The 25,319-nt window shown below is 42.7% G+C and overlaps 6 protein-coding genes across 6 annotated transcripts; 4 read left to right on the forward strand and 2 right to left on the reverse strand.

Moving 5' to 3' along the window:
* Positions 1 to 155: 155 nt before the first annotated feature.
* atxn3 (ataxin 3) lies at positions 156 to 5,188 on the forward strand. The gene is made up of 11 exons (XM_084482233.1): positions 156 to 224; positions 645 to 809; positions 914 to 958; positions 1,071 to 1,156; positions 1,276 to 1,342; positions 1,440 to 1,527; positions 1,616 to 1,751; positions 1,836 to 2,059; positions 2,376 to 2,529; positions 2,640 to 2,701; positions 2,798 to 5,188. Exons 1-11 carry the CDS (start codon positions 201 to 203, stop codon positions 2,854 to 2,856), a joined length of 1,110 nt encoding a protein of 369 aa, XP_084338359.1. The 5' UTR covers positions 156 to 200; the 3' UTR covers positions 2,857 to 5,188.
* A 121-nt stretch (positions 5,189 to 5,309) lies between these two features.
* Positions 5,310 to 7,263, forward strand: serpina10b (serpin peptidase inhibitor, clade A (alpha-1 antiproteinase, antitrypsin), member 10b). The gene is made up of 5 exons (XM_084482070.1): positions 5,310 to 5,367; positions 5,470 to 6,113; positions 6,219 to 6,492; positions 6,600 to 6,747; positions 6,822 to 7,263. Exons 2-5 carry the CDS (start codon positions 5,498 to 5,500, stop codon positions 7,011 to 7,013), a joined length of 1,230 nt encoding a protein of 409 aa, XP_084338196.1. The 5' UTR covers positions 5,310 to 5,367; positions 5,470 to 5,497; the 3' UTR covers positions 7,014 to 7,263.
* Positions 7,264 to 7,296: 33 nt separating this feature from the next.
* ddx24 (DEAD (Asp-Glu-Ala-Asp) box helicase 24) lies at positions 7,297 to 11,391 on the forward strand (the record flags this gene model as incomplete). The annotated part of the gene is made up of 9 exons (XM_084482069.1): positions 7,297 to 7,385; positions 7,633 to 8,636; positions 8,739 to 9,170; positions 9,261 to 9,414; positions 9,510 to 10,019; positions 10,169 to 10,244; positions 10,469 to 10,660; positions 10,747 to 10,876; positions 10,981 to 11,391. 9 exons carry the CDS (start codon positions 7,297 to 7,299, stop codon positions 11,220 to 11,222), a joined length of 2,829 nt encoding a protein of 942 aa, XP_084338195.1. The 3' UTR covers positions 11,223 to 11,391.
* A 78-nt stretch (positions 11,392 to 11,469) lies between these two features.
* Positions 11,470 to 12,872, reverse strand: LOC311362250 (ubiquitin thioesterase OTUB2-like). The gene is made up of 5 exons (XM_084482071.1): positions 12,509 to 12,872; positions 12,307 to 12,425; positions 12,130 to 12,214; positions 11,820 to 12,011; positions 11,470 to 11,681 (listed from the first exon to the last, which is right to left on the reverse strand). The coding sequence occupies exons 1-5, from the start codon at positions 12,590 to 12,592 to the stop codon at positions 11,475 to 11,477; spliced, it is 687 nt and encodes a 228-aa protein (XP_084338197.1). The 5' UTR covers positions 12,593 to 12,872; the 3' UTR covers positions 11,470 to 11,474.
* A 1,327-nt stretch (positions 12,873 to 14,199) lies between these two features.
* On the reverse strand, positions 14,200 to 16,525 carry ccdc197 (coiled-coil domain containing 197; the record flags this gene model as incomplete). Its single annotated transcript, XM_084481844.1, has 9 exons — positions 14,200 to 14,391; positions 14,510 to 14,626; positions 14,722 to 14,832; positions 14,946 to 15,118; positions 15,213 to 15,295; positions 15,427 to 15,584; positions 15,952 to 16,128; positions 16,249 to 16,288; positions 16,419 to 16,525. The coding sequence occupies 9 exons, from the start codon at positions 16,523 to 16,525 to the stop codon at positions 14,200 to 14,202; spliced, it is 1,158 nt and encodes a 385-aa protein (XP_084337970.1).
* Positions 16,526 to 18,433: 1,908 nt separating this feature from the next.
* LOC311361941 (interleukin-1 receptor-like 1) lies at positions 18,434 to 25,040 on the forward strand (the record flags this gene model as incomplete). Its single annotated transcript, XM_084481733.1, has 10 exons — positions 18,434 to 18,530; positions 19,205 to 19,451; positions 19,654 to 19,837; positions 20,245 to 20,395; positions 21,986 to 22,112; positions 22,297 to 22,445; positions 22,523 to 22,660; positions 22,941 to 23,105; positions 24,428 to 24,561; positions 24,801 to 25,040. The coding sequence occupies 10 exons, from the start codon at positions 18,434 to 18,436 to the stop codon at positions 25,038 to 25,040; spliced, it is 1,632 nt and encodes a 543-aa protein (XP_084337859.1).
* Between the last annotated feature and the right edge of the window lie 279 nt (positions 25,041 to 25,319).

Consider the following 25,319-nt stretch of genomic DNA (forward strand, 5'->3'; position numbering starts at 1 on the left):
GAATTGAATTGTTCCGACACAAAACGGTGTTTTATTCTCATGTAAAATTAATTTTCTAATATTTAATAAAAAATCGTTGGCGCTTGCAAATGTCATCAAAAACATTCGCACAAACAAAAACACACGACCCGAGCCTCTGATAGGCTGGGAAGTCCAGCCGGGTCGGAGGTCAGAGTTGAACGTTTGACAGAAAATTAAATATGGAGTCCATATTCCATGAGAAAGTAAGTTTGTGTATTTTATTTTTAATATTGATGTATGAAAATTGGTTGTTTTTAAGTGGACGCCTTTTCGTGCAGCTGCTGCGTTTACCCGCGCTGCCGTGCATCCACTTCTAACCCGAGTTAGCGGACTTCTAATGATACTAAACGTATTGTTTTGGCCCATGAGCTAAGCTAATGCTAGTAAACTGCATCTCGTTGTTAAATAACTGTTTATTTCTGTGATGTATTTCTAAGTTGTTCATTGAAGTACAGCAATTAATTGCTATTTTACCCAAGGAAAGCTAGTGTCGAATGCTATCATCTTGCTTAGTTATATATATATCAGCATTATTCGGTTTTTCCTCTTTGTCTATTTAAATTGCATAAACTTTTCGACGTGTCCAAATTAAAATAACATGACTGATCCATGCCGCTTTGTAGCAAGAGGGCTCCCTGTGCGCTCAACACTGTCTCAACAATTTGCTGCAAGGTGAGTATTTCACTCCCGTGGACCTGTCATCCATCGCTCATCAGCTGGATGAAGAGGAGAGGATGAGGATGGCCGAAGGAGGCATGGCCAGTGTAGAGTATAGGACCTTTCTACAGGTAGTGGAGCCAAAACGGGGCACAAGTACCCAATGATTTGTTTGTATTTGTGTTTAAAAATGGATTATAGTATTTGTTACTTACATTTATTTTTATGTTTGTAGCAACCCTCTGGAAACTTGGATGACAGTGGTTTCTTTTCAATACAAGTAAGTTTCCCTGCTCAATGTTAAACAGTTTATATTTCAAAACAGACCCTCTTAGCACAAGTTAAAAGTTATAACTTGGCTGAATAATTAATCCCTCTCCAATATCCTCCAGGTTATTAGCAATGCACTTGGAGTCTGGGGCTTGGAGTTAATCCTCTTCAACAGCAGGGAATACCAGACCCTAATGATTAATCCTATGTAAGAGCTGTTTTGAATGGTTTAATAGCATTTACACGTGCAGCACAGTTTCCTTGAATTTTGTCATTGGAATATTTACATTTTGCTCTAAATGTTTCATTTCTTTTCAAATGCTTCAGAGATGAGAAGGCCTTTATTTGCAACTACAAGGAGCACTGGTTCACAATACGTAAACTTGGACATCAGGTATGAGCATCAGAAGTGGTATTTAGCACAGGTAAAATCAAATCTTTGTTGTCTGTTTTTCATCAATGATGGCATTTTGCTGTATGTTCCATTGCAGTGGTTTAATCTGAACTCACTGTTGACCGGGCCAGAGTTGATCTCCGACACCTATCTAGCCCTCTTCCTCGCCCAGTTACAACAGGAAGGTAAAAACCAAAACTTTGCTCCACTCTTTGTACCAATGCCTTGATACTTCACAAAGAAAGGAACGCGCAAACAAACGTCTTTCCGCAGGTTATTCCATATTTGTAATCCGAGGAAATCTGCCCGAGTGTGAGGCAGAGCAGATCCTGGGCCTTATGAGGGTGCAGCAGCAGCAGCGGCCCAGGCTAATCGGAGAGGATGAAGCTAGCTCTAGTAGTGGTCAAAGGTATGAATAGGCCATTCAAATAGGCACCAGCATTTGAGCCACTGCTCCCAAGTTCCTACAGCGTTTCTTATCATCCCTAATCAGCTCTGCGTTGGCGATGGCTTCAGCCAAGCCACCTTCGATGGGTGTTACTCTGGGCGGGAGATCGGTCGCCGAGGGTCAGCCGGAGACGGCCATGGCTGTGGAGGATGAGGTAGTGGATGAAGACGAGGAGGAGCTGAAGAAGGCCTTGGCGCTCAGTAAACAGGACATGGAGGTGGAGGATGAGGAGGCTGACCTTCGCAGGGCTATACAGCTCAGCATGCAGGGTACCGGATCACTTTACTAAAAGGTTCAATGTATTTTCTCTGTTGAGGTGATGGTGGGAAATGTGGTTCCTCAGTTGAGGTTCATGCACTGGCTCTTAGTTCTCAGACATAACGTGCCAACATTCCGTGTTATTAATTATAAAAGTTGAATTTCAACTTGCCCTTATGACTAACCAACCTCAATAATCGATCTAAGCAAAGTTTCTATGCAAGAAATATCTAATGTGTTAAAAAAAGATAAAATTAAGCCAATTACGTCATTCAATGTGTAGCAGGCAAACAAATATTCAAGAAAGTGTTGACCCTTTTTGTACAGGATCAGTCATGAGCAATGCAGCCTCAGAGACCAAAGGGGTGACCGTGAAGGCGGGGGGCCAGACCTACGGTAGTTCAGCAGGTCCAGGAGGCAGCCAGAGTGAAGCGCTCACCGCCGAGGAACTGAGGAGAAGGAGGCAAGCCTACTTCGACCGGTGAGTCAAACATCTGCACACATATACATCTACACTGAAAATGGAGGTGGGCCGTGTGTATGTACGTTTTTTTATTAGTTCACAAACTTAGATTTTTTATTTTATTATAGGCAATCTCAGCAGCCCAACACCGTTCCTTTGCAAGCGGACGGTAAACTGACGTGTACCTCAGGTAAGGCAGCCACCGCTCTTCTCTTGCAAAGTAATATATAACTAATATTCCCGTTTCACTTATAAAACCACGTTTTGTTTTATTCTTGGTTTCCAGGTTCGAAGAGTAGTGAAGCAAGTTCTGAGCCGAGTCCACAAAGCAAACCCAGCCAGTGAGGAGTGGTGGCAGCTGTTCCTCTAGTGGCCTACGTTGTTTACCAGCTGCCTGGAGTGGCAACCACATCCAGGAGTAGCTTTGCTCCTTCCTCTAACCTTTTGCACATGTGACCACGCGGCCAGCCAGAAGGTTGACACAGTTTCCCTGGTTAAGTCGCTGACAAGCTATTGAGAAGAAGAATGAGAAAGAGAGAAGGCAGAGGCGGGACTAATCTCAGTCTACCCTGGCACTGAGGCTGGAAAAATGGTGATTACAGAACTCTGATGCAGTGAAACCCAGTCTGTAAGGACCTTTTTTACCGTAACGCCTTCAATATCCAAATTGTATTGTTTTGTTTATCCTCACTATTTTTAATGGATGGGGGTAGTGTTTATTTAAGAAGACAGGAAAACACTTTTTAAAAATAAAAAGTATTTAAAAGGAAAACTTGGTTGTTTGCAGATAGTGTACATTGTGGAGCTCTTTGGGCCCCTGGGAGGGCTAGTGGTGATCCTACAGAGGAAAAGATTGTCACTGGAGATGGAGCTCCTCACATTTTAACAGTGGCGGAACGTAGTATGATTATGCTTGGGATTATTTTTAGGATATGAGAAGTTATCTGCAATCAACCAAAATTTAGTAACTGGTCTGAAGGAACTTAAATCTAAAGGAATTATATTTTGGCCAGCACCAAAAAATGGAAGGATTAATTTATTCTTAAAGTGACAAAAGACAAAATATGAATTGCCTATTAACTATGCTGTATTGATCCCTGGGGTGTATCCTACAGCCAAGTTACAACCAATGAAAAATAATTCAAATTTGTTCAAATTTTATATTCTATAAAACAAATTAAATTTGAAACCAACTATCCACAATGGATGCATTGATAGCCATCAGTAACACTAAGATTGGGTTTGGTCAGGCTCAAGTCAAAAAGACAAAGAAAAAGCTACCATTTCTATATACGATTTGTTCAGACATAGTAGTTACCACAACCTCTAACCCCACACCTACCTGTCTGCTTCTACTGTTATGCCCACAGAAAATCTACCATATTAATTATGTGGATTGTATTAAACAACTAGAAAAGGAAATCCACTGCAAAATGTAGGATGTAAAAGTATTTTGAGTTTGTGCTGAGGTGGGACATGGTCTAGATGCCCGTCTTGTTACGAAAGCTTGTCAGTTAGTCAATATTTAAATCAGATTTGAAAGATGGGGCAGCATGTGTGGCTGAATGGGGCTTGTTGTCCATAGAGTGGCTGCATTGTTGTAATACTCAGCCTGGTCCCAGTCTGGCGCAGGCATTTTGAACTGTAGGCTTTTGTTGGCAATCCACACGCTTATCACAGATGGTGCAGACAAAACAAACACAAAAAAACATGTTGGTTTTACAAAGTTGTTTTGGGTCCAAGAAGAGTCAAACTAAAATTGGGTGTAGAGCAACTTAAGGCTTGATGGTTAGATATTAGACACCTTCCTGTCTTATGGAAGTTACTAAGGAGATGTTTCAGGTAAACTGGGTCAAGTCTTTTCTGGAGTCCCGGTGCTTGATGGTGTTGTGTCCTGTGTCTGAAGTTCACATCATTTCAATGGTGTAATGCAACAAGCATAATGCTTCTCATGTGCAGCAGTATCTCTGAGCTTTCTTAAAGAGTACCTAAGTAGGATATTAAGACTTTGTTAGTTACTTATGAGGGGTAGCATAATTAGTCATCATTCTATAAATCATTGATCGGTTGTTCAGGTAATTGGAGAATAACTTAAATAACCGCTTGGTGTGAGCGCTATCCATCAGATCAATTCATCAAATTGTTTATTAACTCCTATAGTGTCATTCCAAAGAACTACGATTATAGTTTCATCGTTAATTTACATCGGGGGCTGTAAAAATTCCTATGAACTAATTGCATTCTGCAGGTTTTATTCTGATGTTTTTTTTCTTAGCTAGGTCTAACCTTTGATTGTGGCAAAATCCTGTTTTCTTATGTATTTCCGTGTGACATGCCAAGAGGCCATGCACCCTCACAGTGTAGACCTCCCTCTGTCTGCCTCCTTCAGATACAACCACATAGTGTGTGTTTGTTGACTTCTTGGGGGATTCTGTGATGGTTATTATTTTATTTGGGATTTATTTGGGTGTTGCTTTGCTGGTTTGGAACTGCATATGCAAGATTTGCAGTATACCGCGTTGTTTGGTTTTATATGATTGCATCGTTTTCACTTACTCACATTCTTTGGTACTAAAATAATCAGTTTTGGTATACATTATTCATGTTATGGCTGCAGTGACTTCCTGTATTCATCTATTTTAATTTTGTATGTTATTAAAGTGACACTGACCCCATAATTAACATGTGTTCTACTGTTCACTTTGTTTATAAAAATCCTTTGAAATGGGCTCACATCATCTAGATCCACATTGAGGTTAATATGGTTAATATTTAACCCTCAACTTGCACTTTGTATCCCCAAATAGTAGAAAGGGGTTTTGGACATAACATTTTGTTGATTTCCAAGTCGGAACGGTAGGCCTGTGTTTTTCAATGCAATCTATTATTGTGTTTGACAAAAATTGATTTGGTTAAGCTATTTCTAACGTTCTTCATCTTAATCTTTCAAAATTTCAGGTTGTGTTAAGCGTTTCCAAAGAAAAAGATGGCCGGGCCGAAAATGAGCCTAGTGTTTTTCTTCCATCTCTATCTAGCTATGTGTACCTATCTGTACACACGGACCCTTGCGCAGATCTTGTTACCCAGTGCAAGCATACAAGACCTGGCTTTCAAGAATATGGACTTTTCCATGAATCTCTACCGAAGAATATCAAGTTTCCATGACAATAACATATTTTTGTCACCTCTAAGCATCTCTACCGCCTTCGCCACCCTGTCTTTGGCCACCGATGGCGTTACAAGAGATGAAATATTGAAGGGCTTCAACCTGGAGGAGTTGGAGGTGGCTGGTCAGCCAGAATTCATTCCTAAACTGTTCCAATATCTCTATGGAAACCTCACCCAGAATGCCTCCATGCAGCTGGATCAGAGCACTGCCCTGTTTCTCTCTCAAGGGTTTGAGATTGAGGCAAAGTTCAGTGAGGAGATCAAGATGTTTTTCGGCGCTGACGTCATGCATGTAAACTTAACAGACACAGAAGGCAGTATCGACCTCATTAATGAGTACATCAGCAAAAAGACTGGAAACAAAGTGACTAAAATGTTAACCAGCTTGGATCCACTCACCCAGCTCATGTTGATCAACACTATTTTCTTTCAAGGTAAATGGGCCTCATCTGCAATTTAGAAAAATATGTATAAATATTTTCTTTTTTTCTTTGTCCCTACAATAAACAAACTAACACTGTGATTTTCTTTCCAAACAGGGGAATGGAATGTGCCTTTTAATCCCAATAACACAAAAGATGCTCCATTCTACATTGATAACTATAACGTTGTGCAGGTGCCTATGATGTTTTTAGAAGATAAGTTTTACACAGCTGAAGACATCCCCCTTGGTACCAAAGTGTTGAAGCTTCCATATAGACATGGTGTTGCCATGTTAATTGTCCTGCCCAACAAAGACATGGACTACACCCTCATTGATGATGAGATCAGCGCGGAGAAGTTCCAGTCGTGGGTCACAAAGCTACAGAAAACGTAACTTTAACATGGCAAAACGTTGAATGACAGGAGCAGATTATATAAGAAGAACTAGGCAGTATTCCCACTCATCTAAATACTGTGTATGGTGTCATTTGTACTAGCAAACTGGAGGTGCACATGCCCAAATTCAAAATGGAGCGATCGTATTCCCTGCACCGCCTTCTTCCAGATATGGGGGTTTCCACTGTCTTTAACACTGCAGCCAATCTCACAAGGTTGTCCAAAAACAAAGGCATCAAAGTGACAGAGGTAAGTTTGTCAACATCACATGACGTTCTGTTTATGCAATGAGTGGTAATGTAGATCAGCATCACGTTATGCAGGTGCTGCACAAGGCCGGGATAGAGGTGGATGAGATGGGCACCACTGCAGCAGCAGCGACGACAGTTGGCATTACAGCCTACTCTATGCCGATGACCTTCACCATCGATAGACCCTTCTTCTTCTTCATTTACCATGAGGATACAAACTGTTTGATTTTCATGGGCAGGGTCATAGACCCCACAAAGCACTAAGGATGTTTGCTTTTAAAAATGGTTGCTTAGATAAGATACCGGAATATGAATGATGATAAATAATTTGAACTTTTAATCATATTTAATATGATTGCATATTAAAGATATTTCCACAAATGTAACCTGCTCTGTACCTAATTACCTCTAAATGAATACCATCCACAAGAATATCATTTATATAAACGATTTTCTTTTTTAAAAGGTGTATGCAAACATGCAAATTTAAAGGAATAAAATACTTTCGAGCCCGTCTGTGCTGTTGTGTGGACTAATAAAGCTTTGTATGTCACGTGACCATCGTTGTAATGGCTGCGCTCTGGTGACATGTGAGTTAACTTTAGCAGCCTTCCGAACAAGAATTTCAGAGATAAGGTATGTTACTAATGTTAATTTAAATGTATTAGTGTTGTAATTATCTAGAATTTATCGGAACAGTAGAATCAAAAAAATTTAATGTTAGGTCACATCGTGCAGACATGCATGAACTAAGCTAATAGTAGCGAACAAGCAAACATGAGGTAGTCATGTAGACATTTTCTTCCACCACAATGTAGCTGTGTTTGTCATTATCTAGTTTGATCAAATTGAGTTTAATCAAATTTGTATTTTTTATTTTTAGGAAAATGAAGCCAAAGGGTACAAACAAACGTAGATTCTTCACGCCGAAGCAAAAGTCGGATAATAGGGGAATTCATATAAAGGGTAAATGGAAAGCAGTAGACCTCGACCCCAGTATATTCTCCGATGAAGGGATGGGCGGCCTGGTGTGTTTCGAGGAGCTGACGGATTACAGTTTGGTAGATTCGCAGAGTCTTGCCTCAAACTTGGTCCAAAAAGAAAAGAAACCCCGGAAACGAAAACCGAGTGAGACGGAGCAGGATGACGGGGAACTTGTCATGGAGGGTGACGGAGACCAAGAGACAACCAGAACATCAGATGAAACAACCAAAACATCAGATAAACCAGCAAAAAAGAAAATCAAAAAGGCAAAAGTAGCAGATCAGACAACAAAAACATCAGATAAACCAGCAAAAAAACAAATCAAAAAGGCTAAAGTAGCAGATGTGACAACAAAAACATCGGATAAACCAGCAAAAAAACAAATCAAAAAGGCTAAAGTTTCTAAAGTTGCCATGCCTGAGATTATTTCTGCTGATACTGATGGAGATGATCAGATACTGGTTAGTAAGGAAAAGGTAGAGGATGGAGCTTCTAAGGAAGAGTGCACTGAAGGTGAAGATTCAAAAAATGATGTGCAGTCAGAAGTGGAGACAAAGATTGAAAAAAAGAAGAAGAAAAAGAAGAAAAAGGCCACAGAGACAAAACCCGAAACATTGCTAGAGTCTAAAGTAGAGGTTGAGGTTAAAGTTCTGCCAAAAGAACAACCATCTAAGGACAAAGCGAAAAAGCTCCCTAAAATACAAAAGAATTGGACCAATGCTGCACTTTCTGGCTCCAGTAACCAAAACGTGGATGTGAGCGCTTGGAAGGACCTGTTTGTTCCAGTACCCGTGTTGAAGGCCCTTAGCCATCTTGGGTTTGCTTCACCAACACCTATCCAAGCCCTGGCACTGCCGTCCGCTATTAGAGACCGCATGGATATAGTGGGGGCCGCTGAGACGGGTGAGTTCCAGTTTAAAAATGCAAAGCTAATATGATCACGTATATGTATTTGGCTTTTTTATACCCACTTAACACTATACTCACCTTGTGCTTTATTCGCAGGAAGCGGTAAAACCCTCTCTTTTGCCATCCCGATGATCCACACCATCCTGGAGTGGAAGAAGAGCGCTCCAGAGAAAGATGATGACCCGCAGACAGAGAGTCCGGTCGTACATGAGGCCGAGATGGGGGATGACACCCGTTCTGTGACTGAGGAGGAGCCGAACACGGAGGCTATGGAGGACAACGATGATGACCTCGCAGGACAAGATTTGGAGGACGTCGAAGGAGATCTCACTGAGGATGAGAACGACGATGAAACAAAATTGGGATGTGTGAAGGTCATTGACAATGTCGAATTTGACTTTGAAGATAATGCCGAAGATATCCCATCCAGAAGTCGTTTTCAGCCTCTGCTTGGACTTGTGATCGCCCCAACCAGGGAGCTGGCGGTCCAGGTCAAACATCATATCGACGCAGTCGCACAATTCACTGGTAAGAATTGAATCTCCTCTTTTGTCTTGGTAAGAGTTTGAAGCATTTCACCGCTGATTGTATTGAACGCTATATTTCCCCGTTTTGCAGACATAAAGGCGGCTATAATCGTCGGTGGAATGTCACAACAGAAACAGTCCCGCTTACTCAAGCGCCAGCCAGAGATCGTCATAGCGACTCCCGGACGCCTGTGGGAGTTGATCAGGGAGGGACACCCGCATCTGCTCACCCTCAGGCACCTCAAGTAAGTCTCCAATTCAAACCTCGACCCCACCCACTTCTCATCACCACTGACAAGGTACTGATTATCATTGACCTTACCTCATTATCCTGCGGCAGGTGCCTTGTGATAGATGAAGCCGATCGCATGGTAGAGCGCGGACACTTCGCTGAGCTGGAGAGCATTCTGGAGATGCTGAGCACCACCTACTTCAACCCCAAACGGCAGATGTTCGTGTTCTCCGCCACTCTGACCATGGCCGCCACTGTGCCCTCGCGGCTCCTGCAGAAGAAGCGGAGGTTGGACACCAGGAGCAAGCTGGAGATCCTCATGCACAAAGTGGGGATAAAGTCCAAGCCGAAGGTCATCGATCTGACCAGGAAGGAGGCTACGGTGGAGACGCTGATAGAGACCCAGATCCACTGTGACAAGGACGACAAGGACTTCTACCTCTACTACTTCCTGCTGCAGTACCCTGGCCGAACCATGGTGTTCGCCAACAGCATCGACTGCATCAAGAGGCTCAACTGTCTGCTGGTCATCTTGGACCGCACACCGCTGCCTCTGCATGCCAACATGCACCAGAAGCAGCGGCTCAAGAACCTGGAGAGGTTTGCTGAGAGGGATAGGTGAGTGACTTGTTATTTCTACCCACAACTCGATTATCAACTAAATCTACTAAACTTAAGGAGCATGTCTTATAATAGATTCTTAGCATTATTTTGTACCCTTTGTCTGGATATTCAGGAATAACTTTTTTTGATCATTGCATTTTCAGTTGTGTTCTTTTGACGACGGATGTTGCGGCCCGAGGACTGGACATCCCAAACGTTCAGCATGTTATTCACTACCAGGTACATGTCATTTTCAAATGGATCTGAATCTTTTACAAGTCATTCACATAATATGCTTCCTCAAGATGCTACCATTTATGGATAAAAGGAAGGTCAAAAGTGTGTAGTGTGTACACATATATAAGTATGTGCTGGAGATCAATTATGTCTCCAACTCTAAAGAGAAGACCTTACAGACGTTAGGTTAGCTGTTGATTTAAATCAAAACATCTTGTCCATGCCAGGTTCCAAGGACATCAGAGACTTATGTTCACCGCAGTGGCCGGACAGCGAGAGCCACCAAAGAAGGTCTGAGCTTGCTCATAATAAGTCCAGACGATATGCTCAATTTCAAGAAGATTTACAAGTCTCTTGGAAAGGATGAAGAAGAGGTCTCCATGTTCCCAGTACAGAACAAATGCATGGATGCCATCAAGGTGACTTCTATTGACATTGGTTGTTGTTGTTTTTCCTTCAGTGACATGTTGTGTTCGGTTAATATAATACCAGTTTACGTTCACAGGAGAGGGTGGGCTTGGCCAGAGAAATTGAGAAGATAGAGTTCCATAACGGCAAAGAGAAGAGCCACAACTCCTGGTTCAGAAAAGCAGCCGAGGACCTGGAAGTAGACTTGGATGATGATGTTTTGATGGGTACTGTTACATTTCCTCATAATACACACAATAAACACATCTCATGCACGCATCTCACGTGTTTTGAATGCATTTGTAATTAACCATCCCTTTTTGCTTTTCAGGCAGAGGAAGAGATGAACATGATGACCACCAGCAGCAGAAGATGGTGAAGGGCATGAAGAAGCACTTGAAGTACTTGCTTTCGCTGCCAGTGTTCAAGCACGACATCCGGACCAAGTACCCCACCCAGATGGGCAAGCTCTCCCTGCCTGTGATGCCTCGTGCTGGAGTGGAGTCCGCCATCACCAGTGTCTCAAAACAGCCCAAGAAACCAAGACGGAAGAAGGCTAAACAGCAGCAATGAGCATTGACGGAAACACTTTTATTTGCGGACAGTCACGTGAGAAATGTGTTTTTACGTCCAGGAATATTTGAAACAACCTTTTTTTAAAGACAATATTGTGCAAAATTATATCTCTGTATGTTTTACAATCGCTGTACAATTACATTATGGTATGAAAGGCATTCGTTGATTTTTTTTTCTTAAAACCTTTTGATGTTTATTCATCCAATGAACAGCCCTGAGATGGGTGGAGTCTTTAGTGGACAGCAGTGGTCAGAGTTTGGAACGCAGGTAGAGTATGTCGTAGTGGGAGGTGTGGTAGAGGAGATGCAGGGAGGGCTCAGCCCCCTCCGGAATGATGTGGTGAACCAGCCGATGGTCGTGTCCCTCCATGGACACTACATGGATGCCAACATCCAGGGCCTTCAGTAGAGCCAAGATGTCTACGTGATCGCACTCCATCGCCATCGTCTCTACTTCCTAAAATAACGACATTTTGGATTTCATGGCCCGGTTAGCAGTACAACAATGTTTACCGAACAATGTTATTGTTGCGTTATTACATCCAAAATGATTTGCACTACTCGGTCACAAGAGGGCAGCAACACTGTTACTAACTTGTTTGCAGTAGGTTTTCAGGCAAGGTGCTTCAACAAAGTTACAGAAGAAGTCTGCGTGGTTTTGTAGGTAGGTGGACGTGAGCAGTCTCAGATACTGCACGACGCTGTCAGAGGTAGATTGCTCATTGAAGAGTGTGAGCAACGTCTCTTCTTTCTCATCTGCCTGGCATTGCTCCACAACGTCTATGACCTAAAGAGAAGGGTATCAGTTTGTCACGTTATAATTATTTATAACTAAGAATTCACTTGACGTGATACAAGAATGAAGGCTTGATCATATTTTGCAATATAAAGCACTGCTAATTCACTTTATTCAGGTGACCATTGAAGGCAGTCTCATCCAATCCTGCCGAGGAAAGCTCTCCTCTGCTCTTCATCAGTCTATCCTTGAATCTGAAAATGTAAACCAAAAGATAAGTCAACCTATTTGACAAATAGCCATTTAAATACGTTACGCTGTGCTTATTCTAATATTTAGGGCTGACCTCTGCAAAATCCTGTCGTTTTTGTGAATCGACTCCAGGTATGCAAAACAGAAGGCACGGTAGAAGCAATTCCCATCCCCACGAATCTTTCTTACGTAAGCATACTGGTCACTTAAATCCTGAAAAGAAGGAACAGGTCAGATTGCTTTCACTGCGACCCCCTTCCCCTGACTGCAGCAACCCGACTGTAGATGATGCGTACATTGTGTTTGTCATCCGGCGTCTGCTCCAGGAACACCGATGAAATGTCCTCTCGCCCTGACACAAAGCTGGGTGGCTCCATCATGCGATGTGAGACGAATACCAGCAGAACAACAACCAGCAGATCACCAGCGACCAGCAGATCGCTAACAACCAGCAGATCACCAACAACCTTCCTAACAACCAGAGCTACATACCGCACCCGGAATGTTGGGTTACCAACATTCACTACTCACTATTTCTTTACTTGAAAGAATGTGCTATTGTTGTGAAATAAGTTAGCGACATATGAACTGTGAGGCAGGACATAAAGAAAATGTCACGTCAAATCGTGTTTGGTAGGACACAGTCGAGACATTCCTAAGGTTTTGAAACAAATTATCCACCAAGAACCGGATATTTAGAACTAACACGTGTTTGAGTTAAAGGGACAGTACACATTAACGAGACCGGATAGATAATTATAATCGTCTATTAATTCTCATAATGCACAAAACCTACACATTTGCCTAATTAAGTTGGGCCTTAACAAAAAAAGTCAAAATATAATAACAAATAATACAATGTTGTTTACATTAATTATTACTCAATATGTGCATTGTGGATCAATAAACGTACACAGATGTTAAAATGAATGTTAGGGTTAAATTAATGTTTCAAATAAATGAATAAACATACATTTACATTATACATATATATTGTACTGTCTGGGAACTTAACCCTTGTTTTATTTATTTTATTCCCCTTTTTTCCTCAATGTTTTAGTCCATTGTGCTGTGTGTTTGTCCTCCATGCTTTAGTCCATGTGTTGTTTCTCCCCTTCCATCTAAAGGACCACAATGGAAACAAGCCTTTGGGCTTTATTGTGTTTTTTTTATCCTTTTGAACACTTTTTGTTAATTGTTGATTTTTGTCAATGAAGTTTTCATCATCATACATAAATATAAACTAGACGTATTCCTACAAATACCGAACAAATTTGAATAACGAATTGTGGTGTACAGCTAGCTGAAAGCGCTTTCAGTACCTAGTATATTGGAAATGTTCAGTAGGATGAAGAAGTGCTGTAGTTTTATGGTGGCTTCTTGGGTGTTTTGGAGGGTTGCTAGGGTGTTCTGGCTGGTTGTTCTATGTTGTTGCTAGGGTGTTCTGGATGGTCGGGTGTTCTATGTTTTTGATAGGGTTCTATGTTGTTACTAGGGTATTCTGGCTAGTCGGATGTTCTATGTTGTGTATGTGGCTAGGGTGTTCTTGGTGGTCGGGTGTTGTATGTTGCTAGGGCCTCCCAGGTGGCTGTAGTTCTAGATGGTTAAGGTGTTCTTGGTTTTAAAGTCTAATAATTGGAGATTGGATAATTGGATTGTATAGATGTTTGGGTGCTATCATTTAAAGTAAAGGTGGAATTATTTTTCGAGAAGGTTTGGGAAGAATAGTCCTGCGAGAAAATTGTTATTTTTCTAAACCGTAAGTTCTAAACCGATTTTTTGATTGAAACGTGTAAACGTTTAAATGTGAAGAACATTTAAAGTTATCGTTTGTAAAAAAGTGAACTTAGAATAATTGTATTGTGTATATATTCAACAAAGCAATTGTTACAGAAACAAAATACCCCCAGATTAATAAAGTTATCTGAATAACCTAAATATTCTCCACATTTTATAGAGTCCATCCATTAGAGTCTATTGAACGACTTTAAATAGATATTCCACTCTTTTGGCTGAATTTGCTTGGACTTTTAATTAGTGTTTTACTGCTGCTGTTTTTGACTGAGGGCACAGCTCCTTGGCTGAATGTGGCTGCTAAGTCCGTCCCACTGGTCCCCCCCCTATGCTCCATCAGTCTTGTCGCTTTCCTCTCTGTGTCTCTCGTCTCTAGTATGTATTCCTGAAACGACAATGAAGTCAAATAAATGGATAACCATGAAAAATAAGAAGTTATTATTATCGGTATTAACAGTACTGATAATAACAGTATTGATCAACCGTTGTCTGTGGGTCCTTACCTTGACCATGTTCATCATTCTTAACAAGTCCATGTCCTCCAGCGGTCCGTATGTATTTAAATAGCACTGCCCTCCTAGGTTCCTGACTGCAATGAGCAGGCTCGCCACTTCTTCCACCTGTTGAGAGAAGGACAGAGGAAGAGAGACTGGTTTCAATCCGTACCTCTTGAAGAAGACCGCATCATGGAGAGTATAACCCAATCAAACCCTACCTGGCCTCTCTGGTGGCCTTGCTCCATGAGCAGGTTCATATCCCGCTGCTTGTTCTGCTCTTTCAGCATGTCCCGTTGACCCTGGAGTTCAGACAGGGCCCTGTTGGTCATCTGACGCACACACACACACACCAAGAAGAGATGCAGTTTTAGTAACAAACACTAAGTATGTATCCATGGACCATGAACTTTACCAAAACAATCAGTTTCGACATGGTCCCCACCAGCTGGTCTGTGTTGTGCTGCTGCTTCTGGACGTCCAGGTGTCTCTGGCCCTGCTCCAGCTCTTGGACCAGCTTCCCCCCCCGCTGCTCCAGTTCCTGCTTGGTGACCGACAGCGTCTCGTGGCGGTGAATCAGCGGCATTATCAGAGACTCGTTCCCATAGTCTAGGTAACCTGTGGTTACAGGTTCACACAATGTAACACCGCCACTCACAAATCTGTTGAGGATGTAAACAGGTGGTCCTCGATCACAGATTGATCAACTCACTTTCAGGGAGATAGTCCAGCAGTTTCATCAAGTAGTCCTCGTAGATTCTGTATTTGGCCACTCTGCCTTTTAATTTCTGTTGCCTATATGGAAAGAGGTATGGCAAATAGAAAGCATTATCCATCCAGGCATAATATTATGTTATATAAGAGATTATATAATATCATATATTATATATATTATGTTATATGGAGGTGGATTTCCGAGGTCTCACCTGACTTTAAGTTGCATCAGCTGCTGGACTATGTCTTCAATTTCCCGTTTCTTCAGGGTATTTTGTTCTCGTGCCATTTGGTATTTCTTCACAGCCCGCCGTCGCTTCCCTTCATTATCCTCGACAAACTTTTCAAACTTCTTTGCTTTTTCTTTAGTCTGGATGAACATAAACAACCATAAGCCTCTATGTCTTGTTAATGTGTTTATATTGTGTGTGTGTGTGTGTGTGTGTGTGTGTGTGTGTGTGTGTGTGTGTGTGTGTGTGTGTGTGTGTGTGTGTGTGTGTGTGTGTGTGTGTGTGCATGTTCGCATGCATGCGTGAGTGTGTGTGTGTGTGTGTGTGTGTGTGTGTGTGTGTGTGTGTGTGTGTGTGTGTGTGTGTGTGTGTGTGTGTGTGTGTGCGCGTGTGTGTGTATGTGTGTAATGCTTAAAAGTAATTGGGTTTTCCGTCTGAAATCAAATTACCCTAATGTGTTTGTATGAGCCTGATCTTGTTAGGGTTACATAATGTTCTGCAACCAACCTCCTGGTGTTTCCGGAGCAGTTCAGCGCTTCGCTGACTCAGAGTCTGGATGAGGATTTTAAACTCTTGGTGTTTCAATGATAGCTGCCGGTCCACTTGGTCCAATTCAACCTGCTTTTTCAGAACCAGGGTCCGTTGCAAAGTGTTCACCCCTGTCTCTAAGATTTTGCCAGGGGCCTGCAGAAAAACAAATCCACTTTGAAACCTATGCATATTAGACATTTCACCACCAGAAGTAGGTTTATTGATTTTCATTAAAGTAAGGCTTTAAATTAAGGTACATTTCGACTGTCCTACCTCGGTTAAGACAGGTATGTAGTTTACATTTTCTGAATGTCTATTTTGAGAGAAAACATTGTAAGGTCAAGATATAGACAACAACATGTACCATTCATATGGTCAACAGACGATTAAAAAACGATCTATGTATCCATTACTCTGTCTCTAAAAACATTAGATATTCCTACCTGGTTTCTTCCAACTGCGTTTCAAAAATATTTCTTATTCTATTTTCCAACGTTAGTTTTAGTCGAGGATCGTCGTTATCTATGAAAGGAACCGACCCAGTTGCCATGTTTGTGACTTTTAATTTCCAAGCAGGCCTTCACTATAACTTTACTAACATAACTTATCTATGTGCACGTTGCGAAATTATTTGCATTCGTATTTAATCCGTGTGTTCCACGGTTGCCTAGGAACCCGATGCAGGACCGGGGAATGCGCAGGGCGACTCTCTGTTGTCATAGTAACCGGGGAGGCGTTCTATTTCAGTGAGAAGAAGTGAGAGGCATGGAGATGAGATGATAGGTAGCCCTTCTTAGCCCCGCTTCAATTTAACGCTTGATCAAAGCTAGCATACATATTAGCATACATTTTAGCACTTGTTAGTGCGTGTGCGCGGTCCTGCGAGCTATACAGACTAGCTCAGGAAGCGGATTTCTTACCTCCCTTTATAATGATGGATATGTAGGCCATATTTAAGTTTAAAAAAATAATAATAATATATATATTTATATTAATTTATTTTATATACAAACTTTGGTTGTTTATTTCCATATTTTTATGCGATTACATTTATACAATTTTCTTTTGCAGAAAATTGTAACAGAAATAACTCCCCCGTCCATAATGTCATCTTAATGTGCACTTGCCCAGGCCACAAGGAGGCGCTGTATACGTACCTGCTGTCACTTCCTCCGGTAAAAGCATGTAATACCATAGGTGCCTTAATACCCTGTACATCTATGTAATACGATTGGTTTAACTTTATGTAATCTATTGAGCCAATCATAAGCATAACCGAAATCATATAAATATGCACACCACAGTATAGGAATCATTTGATGGGAGAGAGAGAGAGAGAGAGAGAGAGAGAGAGAGAGAGAGAGAGAGAGAGAGAGAGAGAGAGAGAGAGAGAGAGAGAGAGAGATATCTTTATAAAACATCCTCTCTGGGTACCTGGCGTGGAGAAGCGACCTGCACAGGGAAGGTAAGACTGTAAGAGTCCTAGTAAATATCATTTGAGGGGAATATGGACTACAGGGTTTGAGATTACAGGGTATATCAACGTCCAAGCCCCAGTCACTTGTTTTAGTTTATTTTGATATAAAGTAGGTATTTAACTTTAATCAAAGAAATTGTTGTCTTCTATGTAAAATCTTAAATGATTGGGTGTTGGTGTTGTGTTACCTGTAGAATTCATTTAAATTCACCATAATTCAAAAGAGCTTTATTGTCATGGAAAAGAAGCGTTCTCATTGATAAAGCAGTTTCGAAAATACATGAAGGAATAAGAACTATAAAATGAAAAATAATAGTGAATATTGATTATCAATGTGTCAAGTGATATGTGGTCGGGGGACGGTAAAGTGGTCTGTGGGGTTAGGGAGTGGGTTAGGGGGTAGTATCAGGTGATATGTGCTGGGTCTGGGGAGGGTTAGGTGGTCTGTGGGGTTAGGGAGTGGATTAGGGGGTAGTATCAGGTGATATGTAGGGTCTGGTCGGGTGAGGGTTAGGTGGTCTATCATAGAAAGATACATTGATTATGTATTTTCAGTCAATTATAATAAACCCTCATAACTGTGGATCTGACATTATTACATAAAACAAATGACCTTACCTTGATTGAAATCTTGAGACTTCTGAAGGAAATGGCACACTTCCAACAGCAAATAATATACAGAAAAGGCAAGCTCTCAAAAAAACAGAATTAGATTTGAGGGGAAAAGTTCATGAAACTGAACCTGTTCTAGGCAAGCGATGACATTTGAGGAAATCGAACATTACTATGATAACCAGGGTTTTGTGAACTATTGGATCAGTCTATATGGTATCCTTCCACACATCGGGATACACTTCTACAAGGTCATAAAGTCCCCTTCAAACATTATTGGGTTAGCCGCAGTCCTCAAATCAGACAGCTGGATTTCTTGTATAAAATAATAATAATAATAATAAACAGAATGTCGCATCTATAAAGGCAATGTCCAGTCAACAGGGAACGCTGTATTGGAGGATGATTAAGTTCCTTGTTCTGCTGCTGGGGTTCTCTGGCTTGACCTTCTCGTGTGATCCTCCAGGTAAGATCTGACGTCACCCCCGTCTCTACTGCTCCCACAGCGTTGATGAGTTCACAGTTAAATGATAATCAAATGAACCCTGGTCTCACCATCATCATCACTATCCACCTCCTCCTCAGGTGAATACACTCCTCAGGAGTATATTCTGATGGGCAAAAATAACCTAAACGGACATTACATTATGAATATAGTCAACTCTGGGCCCAAATCTAATAAACACAACACACCACACATTCAAGAGGGTCAAGATGACCCTCGAGCCCCCTCCCTATCAGTCTGCGGAGAACACTCTGCCTCAGCTAGATGGCGAGGACACACATATCACACAGAAAGACAACACAACCCAGAGGCTCAGGGACAAGAGAACCCTCGATAACCCACACAAAGTCTAACAAACACACCTGGCTAGGAAAGATACTATAAGTTTCTCATGCACCAAATCACGGGTGCTCTTCTGAAGCAGAACTTCCACGGAGGCGAAGCTCCAGACGACCTCAGCGCTGTTAGGGGACGTAGAATATTCGATCTCTCACGCTTTATGAATCAGTATTACCTTTGCCACTTTACTCAATAAATCCAAGGCCCTCGTGCTGATAGACTTTATTACCTCTCCGTCTCATTTTATCTGGTCAAGTAATTAGGCAGACTGTTTTTCCCAACAATTCTCCTGACAGGTCCTCCGAATACCTGTTCCATATACAAAGAAATGAAACCTTTGAGCATACTTGAAGGCGAGGGTCTTTACATCAAACCAGACGCTCTGAAGGATTTCGAGGATTTTGAGGATTTTGAGTTCACATGGCACCGCAAGCAGGGATGCACCCCCTTCTCTTCCTCAGAGAAGGAGCGGATCCATCACCATGGCCCTGCCCTCTTCTTCCTCCCTTCCTCCATCAACGACAGCGATCTCTACATTGCCCGGTGAGACAGCCCCTAGGCATACCACAGAGAAACTGACAATAACACTATAGCCGGAAACAGTAGAGCAGGAACCTGATTTCCTGAGTTGGCTCTTGGGTGGTTGGGTGTTTGTAATAGTAAGGATGGATAAAACAGTCCTCATGCCAGACAGTGAACTGGTTCAGTGGTTCCTGTGTCTTCATGGCCTGCTCCCCCCTGGCAGGCTCGACAAGGCCGGAAATTGCTCCATCTTCTATGTACCTGTGAAAGTGGTGGCCAGGGGTCCCGAGGAATTGGATTCACACTACATACCCATCGAAATCTCTGACTCCAACCCCGAAATCACCTGTCCGGAATTGGTTAAGGATCTATGCAAATATAAAAAAGGGGTTTTCAGCTGGGAACAGGTATGTCACCGGTCTCTGGGGTCTCATTGTCTAACCCCGACTTGCTGCTTCATGACCTTTCTCTGTACCCACTGTTTAACCGCTTCCTACTCCTTAAGGAACAGTGTATGTACTTTTTAACACCTACATGCACCTTAATGACCTGTATCTGTACGGTTTAGCCCCTACCTGCTCCTTAAGGAACTGTGTATGTACTGTTTAACCCCTACCTGCTCCTTAATGACACGTTTATGTACTGTCTAACCCCTACCTGCTCCTTAATGACATGTCTATGTACTGTCTAGCCCCTACCTGCTCCTTAATGACATGTATATGTACTGTCTAGCCCCTACCTGCTCCTTAATGAACCGTGTATGTAGCCACTGTGTAACTTCTTAAAGACCCGCCTTATTCCTGTGTCCTCAAAGAACTCCACCCTGATGGCGGGGGAGGCAGGCCAGCGCCTGCGGCTGCAGGGCGCAACCAAGAAGGACAACACCTTGTACACCTGTAGGTGCACCTGGAGACACAACGAGATGGTGTACAACGTCACCGCCTCCAGGCAACTGAAGGTCAAGGGTCAGTCCCCAGAGGCACTTTAAGGTTAAAGTTTGGGTCAGAGCATATGTAGAGGTGACTCATTGAGTTACCTATATGGATCTAGATGTATACGGGTGATTCTACTGAATTGAGCTTTCAGTTTTTACATTTGTTACATTTGTTGATGAGATGTATCTATTTAAGTGTGGTGGAAATTGTATTGACAACTTAACCCTTTATTTTAATAAAGGGTAATAATAGTATAAAAGAAAAGTAGTCTCTGCAGAGAGGTCACACTACACGCCAAGCATACAAAGGCGCTGGTGGAGCCCCGAACAGAGGGCACACTCCAGTGTAAGAGCAGGGAAACGTCCTTGAGGGCACAGTTGCAGATAGCGATGCCACTATTCCCTTCGTCATCTCAGGATGGAGCTGGTATAGCAGCGAGTCAGCCGAGGTTGTCTCAGTACCCCTCCGAGGGCAAGGGCCAAGGGCATCCACTGGTATTTTGAGTACCTATTTCAAGGCTGTACAGTGGCATTGAAAAGGATTTCTATTTTCAAGCAAATCAGAAGTGGGGTTGTTTTTTTCCGACCCCAAGGAAGAAGCATTTGGTCTATTTGGCCCTCAACCTCAAATGAGTTTGACACCTCTGGATACAAATTTTTCGATTCGATGTTCAGTTCCATGGGTTAAGAGGCAAGAGAGAGGGTGGGACTTCGGCGTGAGCGCTATCCGTTTGAGTTCCATCGATTAAAAAAGGCTTGAGTGAAGAAGCAGGGCGGGACTTCTCAATGACGGATATCCATCTCCATCCCACGACTGAGATATTGCTTTGTCAGAAAACCCTCATATTTGTACTCCTTGTCTTTGTTGTGGGTCCTCTTGGCATGTTCTAAATCTACTCACTCCGTGGACGCAGCTCACAGGAAGTAACAGAGTGGACACAGTGTTTCTGTAGACTGGGATCGTGCTACAATGTATGAGCCTCTCTCAGCCCAAAACATCAACACTACAGGAACCACAGCTTCATTGGGAAATGCACAATAATGGTGTCTCTTATCTCATGGTCGTTCATCCCGTTGTTCTTTGTATTTTCTTAAACCCAAAGATAAGGTGATTCATGATATCCAAATCATCAATCCCACCACCCAGGAGCTGAAGGTTCACCCAGGTGAGCTCCTCATTCGAGGGTCGCCTAAAATGCAGAGGCTCGCGGGAGAGTGTAGACGGATGAGATAGAGATATTTGATGATGCATTGTTGATTGACCAAATAATGATTTGAAAGGTTGCGTAATGGTCTTTCCAATTCACGAACAGACTGCGTAATGCTTCATAGGCGCAAGTGAACTACAACCTATCACTGAGTGTGATACAATACGCATTTATGACCGGGGGATTTGGTATCATAGGCAGACGTGGGTGGGGGTTAAAACCATTCTGGGGAAGTAGACGCATGCAAATGTAATGTAATTTCCAGACCTTAAAAATGCAATCAGAGGTCCAAAATGGTCGGGGGAACCCCTCTTCTGACCTGATGAAGAACCAGAACCTCTATTCTCCCAGAAACAGGGTGAGGTAGAACAGTGTTAGCAGTGGAAGACCAACAGCCTCTGGCTCCTCTCCAGGTTTCCCGCTGTCGATAACGTGTAAGGTCCTCTTTGGGACCAACATCCAGACAGGATGTAGCGTGACCTGGGAGAAGAACAACCACAGTGTGCATGAGATGGACGGCTACAGACAAAATTTCTCAAGGTGAGAGGTAGAAGATTCGGCCTGTTGTCCGAACAAAAGCAGCATTTCCAACACCTAAAGAGCTTCTTCTACTACTAATAATAATACATACTCAAACTCCTACTAATACTCATACTACTAATACTTTTAATAATAATGTTAATAACAGTGATTGATCTCCATCTATCTGGTGGTGGTGCTGCAGGGACATGGAGGAGCCCTCTAAGAAGAGCTTTTGCTCCTCCACCCTGATTATTGACAAGGTCCAGAAGTCCGACCTCAAAGCCTCCTTCAGGTGTCGGGCTAAAAACCAATGGAAGACCATATACCACACTCTGACCCTCAAGCGTGCAGGTCTGTGAAGGTCATTAAATAACAACATATTATTCATATCTAGAGAGAAAACCCTTAATTAATCCCCCGGTCCTCAGAATCACTGACCAGCCTGGTGGTGGCAATGATGTGTGTCAGTGCTGTGTTCCTGTTAGCCACCACTGTCATCAAATACTTTGCTGTGGACCTAGTTCTGTTTTCCAGAAGGTTCCTGCCATGCACCAAGGCCTACAACGGTAAGTACATCACAGAGCTCCCATCCACACTTGTTAAAAAGACTTGAGCTCCCATCTGCGCTAGTTACAAAGTATTGATGTATTTGCTAGATGGGTCCCTGGTGTGTTCCAGAGGTGTTGAATGTCTGCTCTTCGACTGCTGCCTGGGCTAGATGGGTCTCTGGTGTGTTCCAGAGGTGTTTAACGTCTGCTCTTCGACTGCTGCCTGGGCTAGATGGGTCTCTGGTGTGTTCCAGAGAGAGATGTTTAACGTCTGCTCTACGTCTGCTGCCTGTGCTAGATGGGTTGCAGTATGACGTCTACGTGGTGTACCACTCTCAGAAGGAGAGTAAGGCCATGGAGGAGGTCCTGAGCCGGTTCCTGTACCGGGCTCTGCCCCAGGTCCTGGAGCAGAAGTGTGGGTTCAGGGTCTTCATCCACGACCGCGACGCCATCCCCGGAGAAGGTCTCAGGTTTAATGTCCGCAGAGCATTTTCTGTACCCATATCGTTAGCCTCATAACATAATTGCCTAAGTCCTGTTTTGGCCAAATTGTGATATCTAACCTAAGTGCAGAGTGCTTTTTACATTCAATAATCACTGTCTGCCGTGTCATCTATTTAACATTTTTGACACTAAATACAAGATGAACCTTAAAATATGACATGGGCAATTATGCTATGAGGCTAACGATATGTAACGTTTTGTACTGAACTCACGATGCACCAAAGAAAAAATACAACCCGACAAAGATAATACCATAGTCCACCAAAGTGTTATTAGTAGCACTAATGCTGGTAGAAGGAAAGAGGAAAGTGGAGGAACTCTTTCAGTACTTTTTACAAAGTACTTTTTCAGCAGCATAGCAAGCCTGTCCACTAACAATTTACAAATTGACTGAATAATTGCTCTGGTAAGGTGTATACAAAATTAACTCCTTATGAAAACGTATAACCAGGACAGGAATGAGTATATTCAACAGTATAGTTACGCTGTCATGAATTGGCTTCAGAAACTATGCTTCATAACATAGTTACAATATTGTTGACCAATACAAAATGTGTGTTTACATCCCTGACACGCAACCCAGTATCCCATCACAGGAAGTACTGAGGTATCTGCACAGTCAGATACAATCACTGGTACACATCCTTCTTCAGATGCTTGTCAGACCAGCATCCTTCCACTCAAGCATTGCCTCCTGACTAACTTGTTCAATATTAATGCACAAGAACTACACAAAGGGATTGGACCCATCTCTAGCTGCAGCATTAGGAGTTAGTGCCTTGCTCAAGGGCACAGGCAGAAGTGTCCCCCTAGGCACATCTTTTGTATCCATAGGAACCCTATTTTGTTCATTAGTATTATTATATCTATTTTTCAGACTGAAAGTTACATAAATTGGCATGCTTGCAGAACTTAGGAAACACGTGATGGATGCAAAAGACTGGCCAGATTCTCCCATAGGTGTAGAAGGTATTGCTATTGAGTTTCCACTCAATAACACAGAAGACAGCAGAGATAAACCATTATATATTAAACATATGCATATGCGTCCAAAGGATGTAGGCTCTGTGGTTTACATAAAATGGCTAAATGAGAAGATACCATATTGTACGATGACAAAATCTATATAAAAACAAAGTGGAAGCATTCATTTAAAGTTTGCGTCACTTGACCACGGGATCTTGCCAGTGCTGGCTTAAAGGGGTACACACATCCTAATTTCTAAATTAGTTTTTTTTATGCTTTAGGCACATGGTTGGTGATCATTTTGATGATTTGCAGATCGGTTGAAGCAGGTGGAGGAGCGTGTGAAGCTGAGCAGGAGGCTAATGGTGGTGCTCACTCCAGGGTCGGAGGGCGACGAGATGCTTGGCTCCTCCCCCAGCGGTCCACCGGGCGTGGCTGTCGACTGGCAGGTGGGTCCTCCTTACACACAATAGATTCAGTCACGGTTCCGTTAAAGGTGCCCGATATGGCGCTTCGACCTGGTGTCATATTTTGTCTGAACGAACACACCAATTTCAATTTCAATTTAGTTTGAAGTATATATGGGCCTCAACTCAGAACCTTTTGGCTAGCCACTACAATCCTGCCCATCCCCCCAGAACTCTACACTTAAATGTGTGTGTGTGTGTGTGTGTGTGTGTGTTTTCAGATAGGGCTCCACCATGCCCTGCTCCAGCAGATGAGGGTGATTCTGGTGCAGCTGGGAGACATGGGACCCCAGGGCTACACCCATCTTTCCCCCACCCTGCAGCACCTCGTCCGCAAATGTGCCCCCCTCTGCTGGCGGGAGGACTCCCTGGGCGCTTCCCACTGGTACTCCCACTTCTGGAAGAGGGTGCGCTATGCCATGCCCGCCGCCGTGGCCAGACCCTCTTCTTCTGTGGTGTGATCGCTGCTGGGCTGTGATGTTACCATGGGCTCAGGACCCACGGACACCCATTTCAGATGCTTAGCCTGTTGTCATGTACTTGTGGCAATTCCCCCTGGCAATCCCTCTTGTTGAGCGCCTCCTGCTGGCCTGATGGACCAACAATAATGTCTATTATATCCCATTTCTGGTAGGGATATAAATCAAGCTAAACAATTCTTATGGAAATTAATTTAATAAACAAGAAATGTAAAGGGATAATATAACTGAACAATGACTGAAATTTAGGTGGAGGGGTGA

The sequence above is a fragment of the Micromesistius poutassou genome (assembly GCF_964030765.1).
Source record: "Micromesistius poutassou genome assembly, chromosome: 17".
Lineage (NCBI taxonomy): Eukaryota > Metazoa > Chordata > Actinopteri > Gadiformes > Gadidae > Micromesistius > Micromesistius poutassou.

Coding starts and splice junctions, on each gene's coding strand:
- atxn3 (XM_084482233.1), top strand. CDS start 201: ATGGAGTCCATATTCCATGAGAAA. Junction 225..644: donor AGTCCATATTCCATGAGAAA/GTAAGTTTGTGT, acceptor GCCGCTTTGTAG/CAAGAGGGCTCCCTGTGCGC. Junction 1,343..1,439: donor TACGTAAACTTGGACATCAG/GTATGAGCATCA, acceptor GTTCCATTGCAG/TGGTTTAATCTGAACTCACT.
- serpina10b (XM_084482070.1), top strand. CDS start 5,498: ATGGCCGGGCCGAAAATGAGCCTAGTGTTTTTCTTCCATCTCTATCTA. Junction 6,114..6,218: donor CAACACTATTTTCTTTCAAG/GTAAATGGGCCT, acceptor CTTTCCAAACAG/GGGAATGGAATGTGCCTTTT. Junction 6,748..6,821: donor AAGGCATCAAAGTGACAGAG/GTAAGTTTGTCA, acceptor CACGTTATGCAG/GTGCTGCACAAGGCCGGGAT.
- LOC311362250 (XM_084482071.1), bottom strand. CDS start 12,592: ATGATGGAGCCACCCAGCTTTGTGTCAGGGCGAGAGGACATTTCATCG. Junction 12,012..12,129: donor TCAATGGTCACCTGAATAAA/GTGAATTAGCAG, acceptor CCTTCTCTTTAG/GTCATAGACGTTGTGGAGCA. Junction 11,682..11,819: donor TGAAAACCTACTGCAAACAA/GTTAGTAACAGT, acceptor TCGTTATTTTAG/GAAGTAGAGACGATGGCGAT.